A 23993-nucleotide genomic window follows, 5' to 3' on the forward strand; every position below is an offset into this window, starting at 1 on the left:
CTAATAACAGCTATTATCAGTAATTATCATGAGTGTACTACTAGTCATTCTTTTTCTTGTTCTCCTTCTCCATCTACTCTCTTTGCCTTCCTAATGGCACTATCATTTTCCTTAATGAGAATGGGAAAACCTTTCAAGAATAGGGTTAGATAGGGGCCAGGCATCGTGGCTCATGCCTGTAATTTCAGCACTTTGGGAGGCCAAGGCGGGAGGATCACTTGAGGTTATGAGTTCAACACCAGCCTGGCCAACATGGCGAAACTCCATCTCTACTAAAAATACAAAAGTAGCTGGGTGTGGTGGCCCACTCCTGTAATCTCAGCTTCTTTGGAACATAGAATATGTGTGTGTGTGTGTGTGTGTGTGTGTGTGTGTGTGTGTGTGTGTGTTATGTAGTTTTGCTTTTCTTGACCAGATATGCATATCATTATGCATAGAATATATGTCCACTTGAAATTCCCTCTTCCCATTTCAGTAACCACAGGTAAAAGGAAATTCTCTCACAGTGGTATCATTTTGGTGTGTGGAAGGGGGGTGGTACAGTCCAAAATAATTATTCATCTTACCAATCATAAGTTTTTCATGTCCGTGAGTCTTAGGGTTTTCTCCTTCTCTCTTGAGATCTGGTGAATTCAGAGTGACATTTGTGTATTTGGATAGCTACTAGTTGTACTTTTGTGGGGGAATTGATGTGGGGTTTTAAAAATTTTATTATTTTGTTGACATCACAAAATGCCAACAAATTGACACTTGATATTGTTGAAATAGTTTTATGAGTTTGCAAACCATTATGTTTTTAGAATTTGATGTCTACTAAATATTAAATGAGCTGCACATTTCTCACTTAAATGTTCTTTATAATTATTTGGTTGTGTGCTTTTTCTAGTAAATAATTATTATGTACTGAAGCCATATGTTTCTAACACAAACTTGAACATTTCTATTCTAAAATGCACCTCAGAAAATAGGGATGATATAACTATATATATGTCAACTTCAAAATTTTATTTTAGAAGTATACGTAAACTATATTATTCTATGTGGCATTGCATCTTTATAATGAAGAAAGTTTTTCCTCTGTAGGAAATGGAAGAATTTGTCCAGAGCTCTGATGAGGATGGTGTTGTTGTGTTTTCTCTGGAGTCAGTTGTGCAAAACCTTACAGAAGAAAAGGTTGATCTTATCACTTCAGGCCTGGCTCAGATACCACAAAAAGTCAGTAGAACCTCCAATCCTTATAAGAAGCTATTCACACAATGGAGAAAGTATGGCTTTCCATTTGGAATTTGAATCTCATTTTTCAATTCGCATAACAGGCATTAGATTTACATAACAATATGGAAAGCATTATGGTTGTGTATGTGGACACAACTGATTATTTGCCTAGTGATCTTTTCTATTACTTTAGTAACATATCCCTTGCTTGTCATTTGTTAATAATAAAATAAAAATAGTGCATTAAGTCCCTATTCCACATTGCAGGATTTGAAATCTTGAGACATATTCTGATGACTCCAAAGGAAACTTTTTAAATACACTAGCTCAAATGAACATAAAAATTGGGGAATGATATAAGAAAGAGAAGATTCATGCTCAATAGTATTCTCCACGTATTTGATTGTATAGGAACTCTATTCAGTGTATTTGAACATAAAAGTAGAAGCATAGATTTATGTAGTCTTTGGAATAAACTAGAGTTTTCCTATAGTTAAAAGGTAATTATGATTTTAATATTATAGTCTAACAACCTGCATGTAATTCTTTATGATATTCAATTAATTTTGTTATTACTGTAATTCTAGTTTTCCTCTCTTTAGTTAGTGCTATATATACACTAGCCTAGAGGTTTTTTTTTTTAATTTTATGTTTAGTTAAATTTCAAAACACTCAATGAAAGCAAGTATGCTAATTAGAAATGTGAAATTGGCTTAGTCATGAGATTCTCTTTTTGGGAGTTCAGAATATCCATGTAATCCTTTGTTTTCAAGCATATGTTTATCATATACGTTTCCAGAAAGAAAAAAGTGTGGAACTAAGGTACAAATGCAAACAAAATTTAACCTTCAACAATGAAATATAGGTAACTCCTGTCTCTTTGTTTTTTAATTAAAAATAAATGAAATAAAGGAGATAAGGAAGCATGAAGAGAAAAGACAACCAACTATCCAAAACCAGACAAAAGCCAAAGCAATGTTTGTCTCTGGGAAACTATAAATTTGATAATAGAGCTAGAATGGCCAAGTGATTTACATTTACACAGAAGTTGTGTGTCTGTAAGAAATTTAACTTCCATATGCTGACAAATTAGCCAACACTGCTTTTTTTTTTGTTATTTTTGTAATCTCACTCCTAGATGCTTTGAGTTTGCAGGAAACAAAATAATAAATGGTATACCTAAGAGTTGAATGGTATACACCCTTTTAAAAGATGACTGTCAACAGTCTATTTCTTTCAGTGATTACAAAAGACTCATATAAATGGTTTATGTAGGAGTTTTCTGAATTAATTTCCATGCAGAATGCAATATTTAATAAAAGGTAAAACAAATGTGCTATTAGAAGTTTTCCTCTTACCTTCTTAAAGTATATTCTTTAGTATTCTTAAATATATTCTTTAACATTCATATTCTTAAACTCCAATACTAATGATAAACATTACTGAATAACTAAAGTGTGAGTCTTGGAAGGGATGCACCTTCCTGCATCAAGCACCTCACCATCACTCGAGTGTCCTCTATTGATGAAGCTTAACCTGCAACTAGCTGGCAAAGGAGGAATGCTTACAGGATCCTGATTCAGTATCATAAAGCTGTATTAGGATATGAGGGACGATAAATTGAAAACTGGTGAGGCATAAAATTTCAAATTTCTCATTTGTTATTATTTTAAAGTTGTACCCTAAGACACTGAATCTTGGTAAAGTTTGGATAAGTAGGAGGCATGACTTTCTTTTTTGAAAGTGGGGGCATATAGAGGTTCAGACAAAGGTGAGTTTAGATTTGGGCTACTGAGTCCACAGTTCCACTGGTGGTCACTTGTCTAATGTCCAAATATATATTAAAAATTGAGATACTAGTAGGTTGGATTTTTGATTTCAGTAGTTGCTAGCTCGGACCTGGTTAGAGGGATTCTTGTTGTGCTGGGCCCGTGGGTGCCCTTCACCTATCACCACTCTATTCATACTCCCAACAAACCAACACTGGAGTCGCCAGTTATTTTGTGCTTTACCTATGATAAATATTAATTTTTACCAATTCAAATTATATGATGATATATAATTGATTTCATTGTTAGTCCCTAAATAATAAACTGATTAAACACTTTTTGGGTTTATGATCCAGTCAGAAATTTGTTCACGTACTGCACTCATTTTATCAAGTGATATTTTTCATTAGATTCTTCTTTAGTATAGAGACTTTATTAAGGATAAATTTGTTATTCATAAGAGATCCAGAATCCTAAGTCATCATGACCATGGCTCAGAGTGACTAGCAAAGAGACAAAATAATAAAGGTCAGATAAACAAGTAAAACTTAATGAATAATCCTTAGTCAGGTAAGGTGAACTTTGCAGTTGGATTGATCAATAATAAAGAGGACATGCAGGTTGCAAGAGTTAGGACAGAATGAAATAAAAATTGAGATAATCACATTGAATCAGGGCATAAACACTTTAACAAAGCATATAATGGGTAGTTAAGAACAAGAAAACAACTAGAAACAAGAGAGCTTTGGAAGAAAAACTAATCAGTAAAGCTTTAACAGAAAGCAATTTTAGATTTTAATCAGTTTACTGGTAATTTTCAGAGCATTAAGTGATTCTTCTTGTGGGCTGTTCAGTCAATCATTCATTTCCACTTTATTTTATGTAATCAAACAACATTTCATATAATTAGGGAGCACATTTCTGATTTCAAGAATATCTAATTATTTTTGTATTCATCCTTCTCACCTCATCCCATTCTTCTTTTATGTTAGTGACTCTTTCATCCCTGAACATTTGAATCATTCTTATATAAAAATCTCATTTTGTAAAGTTATGGTGGTACATACCTGTAATCTCATCCCTTTGGGATGCTGAAATGGGAGGATTGTTTGAGCCCAGGAGTTTGAAATCAGCATGGAGAACACAATGAGATCTCATCACTACAAAAAATAAAAAATTAGTTGGACATGGTGACATGCACCTATGGTCCCAGCTACTCGGGGGGCTGAGGTGAGAGAACCTCTTGAGCTTAGTAAGTTGAGGCTGAAGTGAGCCATGATCACATTTCAATATAAGTGCAACAAATTTCAATACAAGCTCATATGGTTTATATTATTTTTTATTTCCCCTAGTGTTTTCTTCATTGCCACAAAATATTTCTAACCATTAACTGGGTGGTAAATCTCTGAAAAACAAATTTTTACTTGACAAGGTAGACTTCAAAAGGATTTTTTTTTGTCACAGGAAGAAAGAAATCTTGCATCACAATATTTATTGCTGGAATCAACTGAAGTATCCCTATCTATCAGGTTTTCCAGCTTCAAATCTCAGATATAACTAATCCCTTTTTCCCTTCTTTCCTTTTCTAGCAAACTTCCAGAAACAAAACAGACAACACTTTGTGATGATAAATAGCACAGTTGCCACACAGGCCAGCAGGAACCCAATCACATCCAAAGAGTGGTACTGGAACCAGGTGAGGTCATGGGCTGCAACTCGAAGATGTTTGGCTCCTTTGTGGCGCATGACAAATTCAATCCAGAAGACTGCTCGATCCAGGGGCTTCACTGGTTGATCATGATGAATTCTTGATAATTTCATAATATTCTCTTTATATCTGAAGGATAAAAATAAAGATACCAACACTGAAAGTAAGTTAATTTGCCTGTACATATCAAGTCTATGAAAGGCTTTTAAAGTGTCAAATAATTCAAATTAAATGTTAAAGAATTGATATAGAATTTATGTATTTTAATTTGAGTCATCATACAAAGCTTGGCTTTTAAATTGGACTTTTCTCATTGACACATATTTTTAAAGTAGAAAAGGAAAGTCAGGTGAGAAAGTTATTTTTTTCAAGCAGAGAAAGTATGAGGCATTTTTAATTTGTTTTTAATTTTTTAATTTTAAGTTTTTGTGGGTCCATATTAAGTGCATATATTTATGGGGTATATGAGATGTTTTGATACAAAGTGAAATAATCACATCATGGAAAATAAGATATTCATTCCTTAAGCATTTATCCTTTGTATTATGAACACATTCCACATTACACTATTAGTTCTAAAACAGGCATATTAGAATGTGCTCAATATCATGAGCCATTTTAAGTGCTGTAAGAAAGATGTGAAAAATGCAATCTGAGAATTAACATCTCTAAGTTCCTAAAAAGGAATTTTATCATGGTGAGTGACATGCCTCATAGCTAGTCACTTTGCTTCTAGATTACTCTTTTGTCTCCTACTGTTTCCCACCCTGTAGCCAGAATGATGTTTTGCAATTAAAGTGAGATTGTGGCACTTTCCTGATTAAGATTTTTGCCTGGCTTCTCATTATTTTCAGAATAAAATCCAACTCTGTTATTTGGTCTACAGAACCCTACATTGTTAGACACTGGCAAGGTCTTTTTCTAACACTTTTACCTGCAGACTGTCTTCTAGATTGGCCTTCTATTTTTCTTTAAGCTTCCAAAGGTGTTCTCATCTTAGCACTTTACACATTTTATCCCTTCTCTCCCGCTCTTGGAATATTCTTTCTTGCTATACCCAAGGCATGCTTCTCTCCCTTTTTGTGGCTTCCCTCTAAGTGTTACCTCTAAGAGAGGCTTTTACTGGCCACAATCTGATGGAACCTCTAGGATTTTCTCTGTTTTCTGTGCTTATTTTCTATTTGATTCCTAGAATTTTTAAAATGATTTATATATCTCATAAAATATACGTTTAAATACAAAATACAAAAGATAAATATACATACACTAAGTGAATAGTTCAAAAATGGAAGATTATCTTGAACATTATCTTGAGGCAAAGATACCAATTTACCTATTGTTCAGTTCATAGTACAGGAGATCACAACCTGCCTAGAATAGCTGTCTTTTTCTGAACCATTTAGTCACCACTTTTGTCCACCAACTAAAGAATAACCTGACTTTGAATAGCAACACTAGTTTTGCTTGTTTATGTAATTGAATTATATAATATGTACTCCTTAGTGTCTATTTTTTTAGTGTAACCGTTCTTGGGTAATTCCATTGCTGTGTAGTATTTTGTTGATTGATAAAGCACAAACTATGTCTTCATTTTATGTTGAATAGATATTTCGGTTGCTAACACTTTTTGGAACTGTTGATAATTCTGTCATGACCACTCTTCTATATACCATTAGATTTATATATTTATACATATCTGTTGGGTATATAATTGAGAGTAGAATTGCTGAGATAACAGTGCATGCATAATTATGATTTACTTCTTGACTTTAAATATTTGAAGTGTATTTTGTTAATTTCCAAAATTTAAAGATATTTTAGTGATATCTTTAACCTCCCTTACTTCCACTATGGCTGGATCATATAGTCTTTATGATATTGAATCTTTTTATATTTCCTAAGTCTTGATTTATTTCCCACCACATGCCACTTCAAATGACTATTAACTATTCAACATGCTCTAGGAAAATGTGTCTTCCAGTTGATATATACGTTACATATATGTGCATTGTATATGTACGTGTGTATATCATTTTACATTATAAGATTCCATTTGTTAATTGTGTTCTTCAAATGTTTTATGTCCTTACTCATTATTTTCTTGTTTTTTCAAAAAAGTCTGTTTAGATTGAGTGAAAGTATTTGTATAATCACATTTAAATCTACCACTTTGTTTTATATTTCTTTTCTATTTGTCCAAGTTGGTTTGTGTTTCTATTCAATTATTTCCCATCTTCTTTAAAGGTGTTTTGATCATTCTTCTCCTTCTATTGTCTTTGTGATAAAGTATTTTTAGAGTATTTCTTTAGATGATACCCTCCTTACACAAAGGCCAATGAACTGATAAATGAACAACTAAATTATGACGTATCCATATTACAAAATATTATACAAGTGTAAAAGGAAATTAAATATTAAAACACACAACAACATGAATTAAACTAAAAACCATAAAAAAAATTAGGCTAGGTGAAATGTCATTTACACAGTACCCTAGACTGTATGATTCCATTTATATGAAACATCTAGAGAGAATAATCTATAGAGAAAGAAAACAAATTGGTGTTAGACTATGACTAAGCAGTCATGGGAGGTGATTTTGGTGTCATTGCAGTTTCTTTTGCGTTGATAAAAATGTTCCAAACTTATACACTGGAGATGACTTCATGACTCTGTAAACATAGTAAAAATATTTGGAATTTTTGCCATAAATAGGTGGGTTTTATGCTCTCAAAATTAAATCTCATTTTCAAGTCTGTTACAATAAAGATAATAATAAAAATTAATTTTTCAGCAAGAAAATAGTTATATTCTGAGACATTTTAGATATTTAATTAAAACATTTTATTGTATTATTTCAAGATTATTCTTCCTTTCTACCATGGATTCATTATGTCAAATTTCTAAGAAATGTATTTTTTTATATTATCTATATCATTTTAAAATTATTTTTGTTTAGAAAACTGTTTCACTAACTGGTTACTCATTAGATGTATGGGGTTCAAATACAATTTTTAAATAACAGATAAAAAGTAAAAGCAGATTTCGGATTGGTTAAATCATTTAAATTCTTTCAAAATCACTCTCTTATAAAAAGGATGAAACTCATGCTCACTATTGACAAGAAAAGCTATCTATTAATACCATCTAGTGAAAAATATTGTTCTACTCACGAAGGATCATTAATTACTGTGTTCAGTGCATTCAGCAGGTCTGTACTCGACATTGTGTTGAAGTCCAATCTAACAGCTGCTCCCTTGGCCTTCATGTGAGCAATATTATCAGGTTGATCAAAAAACAATGGAATGCCCACCATAGGGATCCCATGGTAGATTGCCTCATAGATGCCATTGGCTCCACCATGAGTTATAAAAGCTCTGGTTTTTGGATGACCTAGGATTGGATGAATTTTAGCAAAATTATTCATAGGAATAAAATGAAATGCACAATGAAAGGCTCTGAAAGTGACAGTGTTTTCTAGATAACACATTGAACTAATTTGCTATTACTTTTCAGACTTCAGAGGAAAAAAAGGTACTTGTGTTGGAGATGTAACTGAAGGCTATATGGTGGTGTGACTTCAGACTGCAAAACTTAATACAAGATTTCCAGTTGGACTAATGAAAAAGAGCATTCTAGATTTTAAAAATGTGCACAAAAGAGGACAGCAAAGAGATGGTCATGAAATGAAGTGTTATTTTAAGTACAGTCACAGAGTGTGATATGTGGGGTGTGGAAGGCAGCAGGCAGTGGCTTGGTGGTGGTGCTAGGATTGAGGAAAGACAGGTCACACTTCATCATGAAATGTGTCATTACTTTAAGATTAGGAATTTAGTCCTCCAGAAAATACAGTCACTGGTGATAGAAGACCTATTATATTTAGTGGCATTTGAAATAACCCTGCAGGAGAGGAGAAAACAGGTGTAAAGTTGTAGAAATGGGAGACAGAGGGACAGCCCAGGAAGATATTGAAAAATTCTGTGAGGTATAATAGCACCTGAAATAAAGATTACCTCTGATTCTGACCACAAAGAATGTGAGTGTATATCATAAAATGCCAACAATTATAGCATATTCTTTTCCCCTAGGACTGGAAAATAAATATAAAGAAGTTCTTTTTTGTTTTCCTATAAGAAATATTCAATAAGCATGCTTCAAGATGAACTATTAACACTCTAATGTGCAGTTACTAATATATCCAGTATTTGTTCACCAGAGTGTTACCTAGAAGGTCATTCTGGGGTATCCACTTGTACAGTCGAGTATTGAGACCTAAGGCATCTGGTTTATTCCCATCAAATCTCCAAAGAACCTGTCAGAGTAAAGAGAATATCTTATTCCATGAGTGGAACTCAAAAATTGTAGAATGTTAGAACTGTAAAAAGAGTAGAAATGAAATCAAGGGATGTTAGTAAATAAATCTACTCAAAGACTGATGTAAAAAGAATGACCACATTTTATTTTCTGAACTTTTATAATGATTTAAGTATATAAGAAACCATTATTTTCCAAAGTAATACCTTAGAAAAATAAGATTATCAATGAAAAGTTCAAGTATTTAGAAAATTTTTATGCTTTTTAAAAGAAGAACTACCTGCGGCTAACCATCGAAGAAAAAAAGTTTAACATCACACATCATTAGAGAAATTCAAATCAAAACCACAATGAGATAACATCGCACACCAGTCAGAATGGCCATTATTAAAAACTCAAAAAATATCATGATGTTGGCGAGGTTGTATAGAAAAGGAATGCTTATACTCTGTTGGTTGGAATGTAAGTTAGTTCAACCATTGTGGAAGACAGTGTGGTGATTCCTCAAAAACCTAGAGGCAAAAATACCCAGCAATCCCATTACTAGGTATATAACCAAAGGACTATAACTTGTTCTTTCATAAAGATCCATGAAAGTATATGTTAGTTGCATTACTATTCACAATAGCAAGGACGTGAAATCAACCTAAATGACCATCAATTATGGACTGAATAAAGAAAATATGGTATATATACAGTACAGAATATTATGCAGCCATAAAAAGAACAAAAATATGTATTTTGCAGGGATAAGGATTGAGCTGGTGGCCATTAGCCTTAGCAAACTAACATAGGAATTGAAATCCAAGTGTAACAAGTCCTCACTTATGAGTGGAAGCTAAAAGATGAGAACACATGTACACATAGAAGGCAACAACATACACTGAGATGTATTGGAAGGTGGAGGATGGGAGGAAAGAGAGGATCAGGAAAAATAATAAATGAATATTAGTCTTAATACCTGGGTGATGAAACAATCAGTACAACAAACCCCCATGACACAAGTTTACCTATGTAAAAAACCTGCACATGTACTCCTGAACTTAAAATAAAAGTTAAAAATAAAAGTTAATTTAATTAAAAAAATAAAAATATTCTAAAAAAAGTATAAAAAATTATAGGGAGTCATTGTAATTCTGGTATACAAAAAAGTAACAATTTAGTAATGACCTATATGTTTATTTTGTTTTATGTATTTTATGTTAGTTTTCATCTTCAAATTTAATTGTAATGTATTCATTTCTTTTTGAGTAATATGAATAGTTTCAATATATCTACTTGTCTGTAAGTTATTATATTACAGCCTGTTGTCCTTTGATCGACAAAATAGCAAGTCTATAAAATAAGCTACTTACAAGAAATAAATAAATGCTGCAAGGGTTTTATGTATAACTTCATTGGAATTACAAATTATCAAGCACTACTTCCAAGAAAAATTTCAAGTGACAATTTTTGACACACATTCAGAGTATTACCAACCAGTATTGCTAATTTTGGATTTTTTTTTGGCATAGAAGTAAGGAACATGTTGGTATCATGAATAAAAATAAAGCTTTTGAATAACCTCAAAATTGTATTTTCCTGAATTTGGTCAACAGATTATTAACACTTAGACAAGGTGCTACAAAGCTTTGACAACAGTGATTAATATATTCTGCTATAGCCAAGACATTTTTATGTTGTTACTAATTTTGAAACTCCAAAGCAATCCTCATAAACTGAACAATAATTTACAATGTTTAATTTTATTTGCTACATCAGTGTTAAAGTAACTCAGGTTTCAGCAAAATTTAGAGGTCATTACAAGAAAGCTTTATCAGATAAGAAATTAAAAAGTAATTGACAAATGCACAAAGGTCACTGGTTTATTCTATATAGAAGAAAATATATTCCTACTATGTTCTATGGAGAGGGCATCTGAACCTGTTCCCCTGCCTGGCTTCCTTCTGTTTGTCTCCTTCCTATATTTCCTTCTGCTGCCTCCAGTGGGAGGGGTTGTTAATCTGGTATTTAGTGCTGAGTCCTTGTGGGGCCACATTTTATACTGGACAGGATCCACCTTCAGGTCAGGATCCATCTGCACCCTTTCCTTTTCATCTTCCTGCTTCAGATATTGGCGGGGCCCAGTCCAGCAGGGCAAGCTGCTTTTTCTCTTTCTCTAAATCTACCTGGTTGTGTGGGTACTTGGACTAGTTGTCTGTCGGCCTAGGCCACTCTTTCTCTGAATAGTAGCCTGAACATCATTCAGATAGGCCTATTCCAAAATGTAGAGGAAGTATCTGAGGCTGGATAATATGGCAAACCTAAACTGCATGATGCATGTCAGACTTTTTGAAATACCTGCTATTGTTATTGTGCTACTGAAGTCACCCATTAAAACGTAACTTTTTCTGATAACATCTGTAGTGTGTACAGTGCCCTCAGGAATTCTTAAACAAAAGGGTCAAATGACAGGGGCAGAATTTGGTGATAACTCTTACCTGATCCCAATAACATGATAATATCGATACTTCATCTACATTTCTTAAATAAATTTATTCCTGGTCATATTATTAATGCCAAATTTATTATCAATGAAAAACAGCCTATTACTATAGCATCATCCATGTATATTTTTGATTTTGAACTAATATCTGAGATAATTAGTGCTTTCCCAAAAGCTCTAATTTTTAGGCCTGAACTTTCTTTTTTATTTGTCATATTCATAAAGTTTATTTTAAAAAATTGTTAAAAACTTACCATACAGGAATATTTATTAATATACTTAAAAAGTTTGTTCCCTATGCTGAAGTAAAATACATTAGTGACATCTTCCAGGCACCATGTTTATAAAAGTAAAACTTCTAGGTCCTGAAATATACTACAGTAGAGTCTATAGTTTACTAGTTTACTTTTTTTGAGACAGAGTCTGGCCCTGTAGCCCAGGCTGGAGTGCAATGTTGTGATCTTGCCTCATTGCAGCCTCCGCCTCCTTGGTTCAAGGGATTCTCCTGCCTCAGTCTCCTGAATAGCTGGGGTTACAGGCACACACCACCACTCCTGCCTAACTTTTTGTATCTTTAGTAGAGACAGGGTTTCACCATATCGTTCAGGGTGATCTCGATCTCCTGATCTCGTGATCCGCCCGCCTCAGCCTTCCAAAGTGCTGGGATTACAGGTGCGAACCACCATGCCCAGCCTATAGTTTACACTTTTAATCACAGGACTGGAATTCATTCTTTTTACTCCCCTACTCTCCACATGTGCCAGTTATTATTCCTATATTAATGACATTCAATCATGCTATACTACCACTGAACCTTAAATACAGTATATGCTGCATAATGACCAACAGAGCCAGTCTTCTCTATTTGTTGCCACATATTTCATATAAGCATTTGACTTAAAGTACAAACAGAAATACTACATTCCTTAATTGTAAACATTCACTAAGGGCTTCCAGAGTACAAGTAATAGAGGTGGCCCAAGAGTTAGTCAAGTGTTCTTCACCCATTGGATACTGCTGAGATTAGGAAAACTCTTTTGAAGAAAATTATCATAAATCTTACTTGTATTTCTACAAGAAAACAGTTCTGGATATATATTTTTAGTTGAAAACACCTGAAAGTCATTCTAAAGACTACATGAAGCACCATTTTCACTTAACTGAAATATACTGAGTTAAATTCAGCAGTAGGTATGACTGTTAATATCAGAAATTAAAAGTAACTGTGGGTCTCAAGTTCCCTTTTGTGGATACATATGGAGTACTGAATTCCCACTGATGCTAATAGGAATCACTCATGCATACCAAAGGTAGTAACTCCCCCAGGGCCACATGCAACCCCTTAGTCTGAGGCACAACTATTACTTCTGTCAGTGGATGCTACACAAGCATATTTAAGGTTGTAGTCAGCTATAAATAGTTCAGTCTAGTCTTTAATGTTCTTTCTATGTAGATCACAAACTTTAACAGCCTCTTTCAGTAGTTTTCCACACCAGTAAGGCACTTTATCTTACCTTTTGTGGGATCTTGGCAAGGGCTGTTGCAATTACGTTGGCCCTTTCTGCTGTCATGTTACTGACCATTGACCCCAGAGAAAACACCACGACACCATTTTCTCCAGAGCTCTGTACAAACTCCTCCATTTCCTGTGAAAAAAAAAAATGTTGCATCACAAAAGAGTATCACCACAGCAGGCACTACTGAAAGAATTGGTACCAAATATCAAAGAGAGAAAATCCAGTATTTTGAGGAATTATTGGAGTAAATAATATTTTTTAACTGACTCAATCACTGTTTCTTTGCAAGAAGATGTATGAGATATTTGGCCTCTGTTAAGGATATTTGTGTAAATATGTGTGTGTATGTAGGTATGTGTCTGTATGTGTGTAATTGAGAAAAGAAAAGGAGCTATTACATTGTAGTTAGGGAGATAATGTTAAAAAATATACCCAGACTCTTCACTTATAATACTATAATTGCTACTATAAGTCCTTGGAAAAGTGGCACCACTAGGGTTTAATCCTATATTTTTGTTCTACTAAATCACTTGTGTTTATTTCAGGCAGGTTTTCTGTAGAATTCTTTTAGTTTGAAGTCATTAGTGTTTTACTTCCCTAACTATGAGTACTGAGGAAAAGCTACTCACAGTTGGGATGATTTTATATCTACATTTACGTTACTCTACAATGCTTTATGCTTCACTTAAAATTTGTCAGAGTTTTCCAGTAGTTTTTCAAAAAATAAAATAAAAAATAAAAGCTGGTGGTTAAGAATCACTGACATTCTGGAGTCTAGTATTGTGATTTGGAATATTTATTAATCAGTCCTTAGAGTCTCATTTATAATACAGAATTGTACAGTTTATAGTTGGTAGTTGAATAATTGTACCTTTCGGGTTTTTGTTTAGGTGGAGCACCTATTGCCCTGAAATCACACTGTTAAATTGATGTGCTGTTTATAACTGCATGTGAGGAACTCTCATCATCACTTTGTTGTGTCTCAGAGGCAGCACTTGCACCAGAATAGGAGAGGCCACCAGGCCTTTCTTCAGGGGGATCTTGTCTCTCTTTTGAGTAGCTCACGTACACCACATTACACGCCTGGTGAAGATGTGCTTGGCTGCAATTGATTGAGAATTATTCTGACTTGAGTTCCCCAATGTATGCCAATATATAAATTTAAATACTTTCAGATTTAATCATTGGGGTAAAACTTTCCCCAGTGGTTTTTAATAAAACATAGAAAAAATGTGTCTAAGTGTAAACTGTGCACCACATATGGCAGAACGTTTTTTAAAATGTGATTTGTAATCTTAAGTTAACCTGAGAGTCCCTGTACTACTATTCCACATAATACTTGGGGCATCTAGGTATTGTGTGTGATTGCAGTTACCTGTAGCCACATTTAATGTAACTCGTGTTCAGTGTTTCACCTCACTAGCTTGATGCCAGAGCCTTGTTTTTCTATGCAGTGTTGAAGGAATCTAACCTCTGTGTAGAGATTCATCACTGATATTGACTGGTTGTTTCTCCTTTTGTGATAATATTATAAAAATACTACAAAATTAATGTAAAAAATTTTATAACAGTATGAAAAGTTTTTTAAAAATAATTTTTTCTAAAATTTCTATCTAGAGATATTATTTATAGAAAATATGTATTTTTTATTATGGATTTTGCCCTACTTATATAGGTCAATGTACATATGTGACACTTATTTAGAAAATTTTAATCTCATTTGATATACATTTCCTCCTGCAAAATTTGCCATCTTGTTATATTTATAATTTTCTTATTCACTGTATGTGTATTATGGCTGACAGCATAATTGAACATTTCATTGATAAAATTATTTTAGTGCTATTGTAGGCATATGTTTCTAATCATTATTTAATGTAACATGTTGGATTACTTCCAATGTTAATTTTGTGAATATTTTCCATAATGTTTAATAGGTACACCTTGATTAATTTTTTTATGATTTCACATGACTATATTATAAAACTAATAACAATATGTATTTTTAAAACACCTGATACATTTTGTCAAGTGTCTTATTCTCTTCAAATATATAGAAATTATCTGAGAATCTAATATATAATTGAAAAGAAAGCAACCTGGCTTAGCAAATATTTTACATAATAAACAATTAAAGAACTGGTTTCACAACCATTGACTTTCATTCAATGCTTTCTGCAAGTTAATAACAAGAGCTAGTATTAGTTATTACCACTAATGTACTACCAGTGAACCTTTTTTTCTTGTCCTTCTACATATCCTACTCTCTTCCTCCTTCTACTGGCACTATCAGTTTCCCTTAGTGTGAGTGGGGAAATCTTTCAAGAGTAGGGTAGAGTGGCATATATTTTTCATTAGTCTTACCGCAACTTTTGTCTCTTGAGAAACTGACTATATAAAGCCTATACAACTTGCATTAAACATAGATACTGAGTTTTAACAATGGAACAAATTCTCAGTTTTATGCAAGCAAAAATGATCTTTTAAGAGATTGCATAATAATGCATTGAAGAAGCCTTACTTTTTACATATGCCTTAAAATGTGATGTTAATTAAAATATATGAAGTTCTTGTATTCCTTCAAAAAGAATATAATCTTTTATGCTGACGGAATTTTTTTTCGTATTGAAACTAAGGGCACTATTCAGAAACAAGTGGCAGAAATTATTTGGTCTTTATTATACATGCATTGTTCATTATCTCTGTGCTTCTCTGTCAGTCACCTATGATGTCAAGATGAGTTCCCCCAGGAAGCTTTATTGAGTTGCTTGTCATAAGGCAGAAATCATCTGCTCTAATAGGGTATGTTTATGCTCTAAAATGTAAAATTCTGGGATCTCAATGCAGAATGATTTAAATGCTTTATTAAAATCATGTGAACCCTGTGTTTGTCTGCACATATTTGAGGCACACATTTATATTGTTGAGGAAGTGTTTTAAGCTGGAATACTGGTGAAGATCCTTATTACTTATGGAAGAATTTTAGAATTTCAACTAGCTTATCTTGCTGTCACAAATGATATGTCTACTTTTAATCAAGTCCAAGGGTATCTGTCATCTATGACTTTCCAAGATAATATAACCTTGATGTGCTGAATAATCTGGTTCTCTTAAATGAGGAATGATATCTCAAGTGACTTGCACATGTTAAGTAGCTAGTAGTATTAGTAATAAAATAACCATAATTGCAAAATTAATAACATGTCTGAGTCACTGACTATATGCCAGAGACATTTTAAGTGTTTTGTCTGTGTTAATATTTTTTCCACACAACACAATATGAAGTTGGCACTATTTTTGTAAATGTAGGCATAATTATTTCTATCAACAGTGTAGTCCACTTTTTCATCATCTGCTACCTGAATCCATGAAAAATTTCCTGAATGTTTGGGTCTTTACAGTCTGGCCCTTCTGCAATTTAATCCATTGAATATCTTGGAGGCTTTTCTTATAAAAAGAATCATTTCATATATCCTTATTTCTGAACTCTTTTTAGGATGTTTTCAATGTTCTTAATAAATATTTCAACTCCTAATACGTACCTGGCTCTAATTTACCTTTTAGCATCATCTGATTCTTAATCATTCCCTGCAAACTAAACCTGAGGACTTGAGAACTGTCCTGACCACTTTATCTGCTTTCCCTTTTTGTCTGCCTCTCCCCATCATTCTTTTCCCTATTCCTGCATATTGTTCAGCTCTCATCGTACTCATCAGTGACTCCAGGATACTTTCTATTATCTCCACTGATGCTTTCTTAGCATTGGGTTTTTTCTTGAGATAATAGTTTTTATATAATATTCATTACTTACTTATATTCTATATTTCAAAGTAGAATATAAGGTATGTAGGGACAGAAACTGTGTCTATTTTTTTTCTCTGAAAATTCTGCACTTACCTGTGTTTTGTGCTAATCTCTTTGTAAATATTCTTTGAATGAATGACCAATACCTTCTTAGGTGTTGCATAATCAAGACTTTAATTTAACCAATCCTATTTTCAAAGTTTCTTTAGTATTCCTCTCTATTTGTAACATGCATAAAACTCACATATGTGTGATAGTATTAACATGTACATGAGTTTCTAATTGGTATCTGCTTTACCCCACCTACTTCCCATCTTTTTTCAGTGTTAGTCAAACACTCTGAATGAAGACTATAGAGTCATTTCTACTGAAATTTGAAGCCAACAAAATAAAACCAACGAAAGTATGTTTACCTTAGGTAGGGGTTTGGCAGGTTTGCAGTGGAGTCCTCCAACAAAATCAACATTTGGTAAGAATGGATGAGGAAATTTAAAATTCCAGGAGTTTCGCATAAGCCATATGTCAGCTTTCCTCATTGTCTCAGATAAGGTAGTGGGTCTTCCTGATAGGAATAAAGAAAAGAAGAAGTGGATGACATAAGATAATTACTTTATGTAATTTTCTGAAAGGGGTTAGAATAATGTAGGCAAAAATGTTGGTAAAGTTTGTGCGCTTTGAGAAATATGTACATATATTCATATAAAACATAATTTATTTTTTATGTATTCTATATTTTGCCCTTGTTTATTTATAAGAAAGGCAAAGTAGTGGGAGAATTATGAGGTTAAGCTACATCTCTAATGTCATGTCAGTATACTCACAATTATTAAAATAAGTCATAGAGAATTAAACATCAATTTATTTTCTCTTTAAAGCTTCAATAGTAGCCTCTAGATATTTAAACAAATCTTTGAGCTCCATAATCAATTAATTCTACAGTAACCATAGAAACAATTTTCTAACAGTCTAGTTTACACAACTCATTAAGCTAATCCTTTTATCTTTGGTTCTTCAAGTTAACTGTGGACTATTTTGTGAGTATGGCTGAAATCATTGTACCAACTACTCATTTGGATCCAAGCTAAGATCTCAATAATATTAAGTAAAAATATTTGTAAATTATAGCTAGAAATTTTTGAGAAATTATTGAAATAGAGATCTGTACTCGACCTTAATCAGTCTCGTATTTTTAAATAAAGAGACATAGTTTCAAATAAACTATATAGATATAACAACCTTCACACTTCAACAAGATGATTGGACTTTAAATAAAAGATTTCCAATTATTTAGTGAAGGAGTATAGAAACATTTGAAACTTCAAATTATCCTTATTGATTTTTGCATCTGAGATATAGACATTATCTCTCTCTACTGTGAAGACAACCTCCTGGTAACATGGGAAGATCTTTTAATTTCTAAATAAGACAACTGAGATTTAGAAGGAAAAATTTCTGCAGTTATATAGATAGTTGTAGAAAAAATGTGTAATTACTCATTCTAAATCTATGCATTCGGTTAGATGTTACTTGACGGATCTTGCTGTTTTTAAGATCTGAAACATTCTATAGTAAAACAGATATGTAATTGCTTAAAGTCTTAGGTGTACTAATATATAGGTTTATGATTTCCTGGGGTGTTCTGTATGAGTGATAGTCACAGCATTTTCACTGACCCTATAATTTAACCTTTTCTATAATATTTGTGAGATTGGTAGATCATCTTGTATTTTCATTTCATAAATTCATTTACCAAAAACTCCACTTCCCTGACTTTATGGCTTTATGCAAGTTCTGCTTCAAAGACACAAATAAGTTAGAGCTTCATGTTACTAACTGAAAAAATTCTTACCTAAAACTTCACTGTAAAACTGATCCCACTTCTTCATATTAAATATTTGGAACCAAAAGTCAAAATAAAGCACATAGAGCATATTTTTTACCCTCTCCATGAAAGTCATTTGATCACTTAATTTTGACATAACAACAGGTACGTAGGAAGGAGGGAAAATAAATCCTCCACTATGCCTTTCAAATGAGTAGCCAGGAGTGAAGCTGTGACTGTACACAAAGGGTATGTTAAATAGCTCAGCCAGCAGCTCACCACAGGGTAAATAAGCATCTGCAAAAACGATGTCAAATCTTGACTCTTGTAGTTTTTTCATAAGTTTCTTATTTGAAACTACATCTTTACAGAAGTTTCTAATTATGTCATTAATTGCCCACAGGATTTCTTGTTCTTGTGAAAAAGGTAACCAAAATGTATCTTTTTGAATTTCTGACAATCTCTTAACCAATTGCATGATGATATTCTCAAATTCAGTTTTAGTTAAAGATGTAGGATAAACTTCAAGTTTAAGAGTGGATGAGTCGTTGGGATCAAAAAGAATGGAAGCTGAAGATGCCAGTACAGTCACCTCATGACCTCTCTGAACAAGCTCTTTCAGGATTGTCTTCATATTCATCCAAAGGCTGTATTCTGCGGCCCATACCAGCACCTTTCCACAACTCCCAGAGCTAAAGTAAAAACTGAGGTGTATCAGCAGAACTGTAGTCCATTTCAGAGCCATCCTGGTGCAATGTGATAATTCTTTTCCAGTCACTGTTTCTTTCTCATACTTATATACGGAGATAAATCAATCAAGTTAAAACATAACTCCTGCAATTCAAAGTAAATACATTATATGAGCATCCTGAGTACATGGATGGCAAGGAGACAAAGTTCGATTACTTCATATTTACTCAAGGATGTTTGATGTTTCTTTTATGTTTATATTTGGTGTCATCCACCTAAGTTTAATGACCTTGCAAGTATCCTGTTTTATATAATGTATTTTATAATAGTGTCAAGAACAGTGGCAAGTGAGAGAGTCCTGCAGGCCCCTTGACACAGAATGAGAGATGAAGTAATTATACAATGCAAATAGAATTTTTGAATATCGTGGTTCAAGGAATATCTTGTAAAACTTTGTTGAAGTATAATTCACATACCATATGATTCATGAATTATTATTTAAAATTAAATATTTCCTAGTAAATTCACAGACTTGTGCATCCAACATAACAATCAATTTTAACTAAAAAAAAAAATCCTGTATATTAACTGTCATCTCCCCACCTGAATTTCTGCACCCACACTGCACTGGGCAACCAGTAATATAATTTCTGCCTCTACAAATATGCCTATTCAGGATCTTTTTAAAAATAAATGAAGCTATATAATATGTGGTCTTTTGTGGCTGGCTACTTTTATTTAGTTTAATGTTTTTAAAGGACCATCCATAGAATAGTGTACATAAGGACTTCATTTTTATTGCCAAATAGTATCAGATGCTACTTATAAGCAGAAATTATTTATTCACTTTTCAGTGGATGGACATTGATTTTCTTCCACTTTTGGCCATTATGAATAGCGTTCACATTTTTATTGCCAAATAGTATCAGATGCTACTTATAAACACAATTTTTTAATTCATTTATCAGTGTACGGACATTGTTTTTCTTCCACTTTTGGCCATTATGAATAGCGTTGATTAACATTGATGTACATGCTTTCTGTAGACATGTTTTTATTTTTCTTGGGTATATGCCTAGAAAGGCAATTATTGAATTATGTGGTAAATATATGTGTAAACTTTTGAGGAATTGCTAGACTTTTTCACAGTGGGTGAATAATTTTCTATTCTCACCAACAATGTATGAGAGTTTCAGTGTCTCCACCAACTTGCCAAACATCATCTTTCAAATAACAAAAAAGGTTATTTTTTATTTTAATTCATAAACACACTCTAACAGACACAAAGAAAGGAAAGTTTCCTTCCACATATTGGAGGGAAAAGGGAATAAATTAACCACTAACTTACCTAATACTTGACTGTAAAACTGATCACACTTCTTTTTGTTAAAATTATCAAATGCAAAGTTAAAATGAAGAAAATGCAAAAGATTTTTCATCTTTCTGTAAATGTATTTTGGTACTAAGTTCTGACATGACAACAGCTACATCAGAAGGAGGTAATGAAAGTCCTCCACAGAGTTCTTGGTACATACTGCCAGTTGTAAATGGATGATAGTAGACCAAATGTATAACAAATGTTTACCAGATTAAGCTGTTCAGATAGCAGCTCACTAATGAGAAATGACATCTGCAAGAATGACATAAATTCTGGAATCTTGTTGTTCCTTATAAGTTTCTTGTTCAAAACAGCATACTCACAGAGCTTTTGAACAGTATCAGAACATTCATAATATGTGTTTTTTGCATCTTTGAATCATATGCCAAAATGTACTCTTTGGAAACTTGTATGTCCATATCTTGATCAATTTCATAAAAATGAAATCAAGTTCATTCTCAGTAAAAGATGTGGGATAAACCTCAAATTTAACAGCAAATTGTTGGAATCAATGAGGATGGAAGCTGAAGGTGACAAGCACAGTTACCTCATGGTGTTTCTGAGCAAGTTCATCAAGCATCATTATTAAATTGATATAAAGACGGTATTTCACTGTCCACACCAGCACATTCTCACAGGACTCAGAGCTAGACTACAACTGTCAGCATAAGAAACAAAAAAGCCCATTTCTTAGACAACTTGTTAAAATGCTATCTTTCTTTCTAACTTTCTCTAACTTGGTACATATCAATGTCAATCAATGTCACAATGATTTAAGTGTTGACAATAGAGTTTTTGGAAAGCAAGAGAATAAAGAAAAGGATGAATGATTTTGTGTTTGTATGTGTGAATAATAAATTTATTGTTATTTACTTATTGTAAATGTGGCTGTCTCCAGAACAAGAGATAATTTAATTGTATATAAAGAGTTTCTAGTATAAGAAAGCATCATTCTGTCCACAGTGAGGCAGCGGTGTGATCTATTCTTATTTATCTAAACATTCTCAAATAGAACATCTTCATTTTCTCTATGTAGTTTCACACTTATTATATTAGCTTCATTTCATGTTCCTTGACATTGTTTTTCTGACTGTAGAAATTCATTTTATTTTTATCCAAACAGATATGTTTTAAGTACAATTACGGTTACTTTGTTTCATTTGAAAATATTTTGTCTAAATCACAATAATTTCCTTTTCTGAATATTTGCAACATTGCTTACGTTCCTCAGTCTTAGAAAGTATTTATCTTCTAAATGCCTACTACTTAACTTGTTTCACAGATTGCCTTGTAATTCAGGCAAGTTGTACTTTTAAAAAGGTCTCACCAGAAATTTACATCAAAGTAGAATTAGGAAGGAAAAGATGCATGTCACAAAATAGAGAAATTTGTTTTTATTCTATTAATAATCTGTTAATCTGAAATGAGGTAAATATTTCTTAAAAAGATATTTGAACACAGTTTCTGAGCAAATATTGCCTGCAGAGTGGCAATATTGTTCAATATTTTTAATGTCCTTGAGTGCAGGCATTATGTGTCACCCAGATTTCCCTTTTGGGAATATAGAAATTACTTTCCAGCTGATGAAGTGATGAACAACTGACATACCTCATCTATAAGCTCTCTCTCTCAGTACATCTCTGCTGAAAGCTATCTAGCATGTAGTGACTTTTCCAAGACAGCCAATATCCAATTCCTGGTCACGTGTAGGACTCCAAAGGCCCATTTTCCTCATTTCAACTTGGACCAACTCTGAAGGGCTAACTTAGCTTCAGAATTCCCAGTGGGTGAGATGAAACCTATGCTGAGACTGCATGTCTTAGCATGCTCAGGGTGCTGTATAGAAAAATACCATACATTGGCTAGCTTACAGACAACAAACATTTATTTGTCACAGTTCTTGAGGCTGAAAGATTCACCATCAAGATGCTGGTATTGGGCATTCCTCCAAGATGGCAACCCGTCACCATGTCTTAATGGGGAAAATAGATGAATGAGTTATTGTGAGCATATTTTTCAAAAGAATTAATTCTATTAATGAGGACTCTGCCTTCATGACCTAAACACCTCCTAAAAGGTTCTGTCTGCTAATACAATCATTTTGGTTATAAGAATTTTAACATATTAATTTTGGGGGCACTCAAACATTCAAACTATTGCACTGAATTATGTACTATTTTGTTCCACTGTCCAATCTTGCTTCCTACTTTTTCACAGATGTTATTTTCAAGAAATCTCCCTAATTATCTCCCTCAGAAAATATTCAGCTTCGAGTCTACTTCTTGGAAGCACCCAGCATTTGATAATATGCACCAAGAGAGGTCAGAAAAAAAGAACAGACAACAAAATGAGATTTTAGAGTTGGATCATACACTACCAGTTGTAATGAGAATCCTATCACTATTGGTACAGAGAACACAAATAGCCCCTGGAATGTGATAATTTAAATTTTTCATACTTTCAGTAATGGTAAATTATGCTGGTAGTATTTTGAAAGGGAAAGCTTTACTTATTAGGATATATCACAAATTTATCAATATGGGAAAAGTAGAAATTATGACCACAATAGAGGCAAATTTTTTTTCTGCAGAGTTAATGCTTGGGAGAAAATAATGGAAGAGTGAGGACCAATAACCATCAAATTAAGGCAAACGGTGAAAGCCAGAAAAGTCTCCTTGGAAGTGTTACCAGAAAAAGGGGTCTAGATTCAGACACCAAGAGAAGGTTCTTGGATTCCACACAGTAAGGAATTCAAGGTCAGTCACAGAGTGCAGTGAGAAGACAGTTCATTGAAAGCTATGACATTACAGAGTAGGGCATCCTCAGAAGGCAAGGAGTTGAATGCAACACCTTTGTTTTAAGTTTTTCTTATGTAGGAGTCTCATCTCTGTAAAGGTTAATTAAGCTGTGTCTAGTTGTGGGTGGTCAGACAACAGGACAAAACTGATTATTCTATTTATGCCAAGAAAACTCTCCTTGACACTTTCTTGTGTGAATACATCAAAACATAACTGTTATTATCTTGAAATCATGTATCGTTTTGGGTATTGGGACATCTGGACTCTTCATTGCAGGTGTGTGTGTTTATAGGGAGCTGAACTTAAAATCACATTACTCTGTCTCTCCTCAGCTCCTGCTTCCCTAACTGCAGCATATACAGAGACTCTCACTTCATGCAGAAGCACCTGGTCCCCACCACCAAATGAATCTGAATCTTAAGTCCAGGACTGAATTTTAAAAATAAGACCAGCTCAGATCTAGCTGAATTCCCAGTCTAGTCTGATCACTAAC

At 33.2% G+C, this 23993-nt stretch overlaps 1 protein-coding gene across 5 annotated transcripts; it reads right to left on the reverse strand.

The window, feature by feature from the left end:
* Window positions 1-3398: 3398 nt before the first annotated feature.
* Window positions 3399-21725, reverse strand: UGT2B10 (UDP glucuronosyltransferase family 2 member B10). Of its 5 annotated transcripts, none has more exons than XM_063603794.1 (7): window positions 21718-21725; window positions 18662-19380; window positions 17226-17374; window positions 13006-13137; window positions 8917-9004; window positions 7866-8085; window positions 4330-4821 (listed from the first exon to the last, which is right to left on the reverse strand). In XM_063603794.1, the coding sequence occupies exons 1-7, from the start codon at window positions 21723-21725 to the stop codon at window positions 4542-4544; spliced, it is 1596 nt and encodes a 531-aa protein (XP_063459864.1). In that variant the 3' UTR covers window positions 4330-4541. The 5 variants fall into 5 exon arrangements, with proteins under 5 accessions (XP_034814598.2, XP_034814597.4, XP_063459864.1 ...); XM_063603795.1 differs by lacking the exon at window positions 21718-21725 and having other exon boundaries at window positions 18662-18721; window positions 19073-19379; XM_034958707.4 differs by lacking the exon at window positions 21718-21725 and having other exon boundaries at window positions 3399-4821; window positions 18914-19405.
* Window positions 21726-23993: the final 2268 nt, after the last annotated feature.

Source organism: Pan paniscus, chromosome 3 (genome assembly GCF_029289425.2).
Source record: "Pan paniscus chromosome 3, NHGRI_mPanPan1-v2.0_pri, whole genome shotgun sequence".
Lineage (NCBI taxonomy): Eukaryota > Metazoa > Chordata > Mammalia > Primates > Hominidae > Pan > Pan paniscus.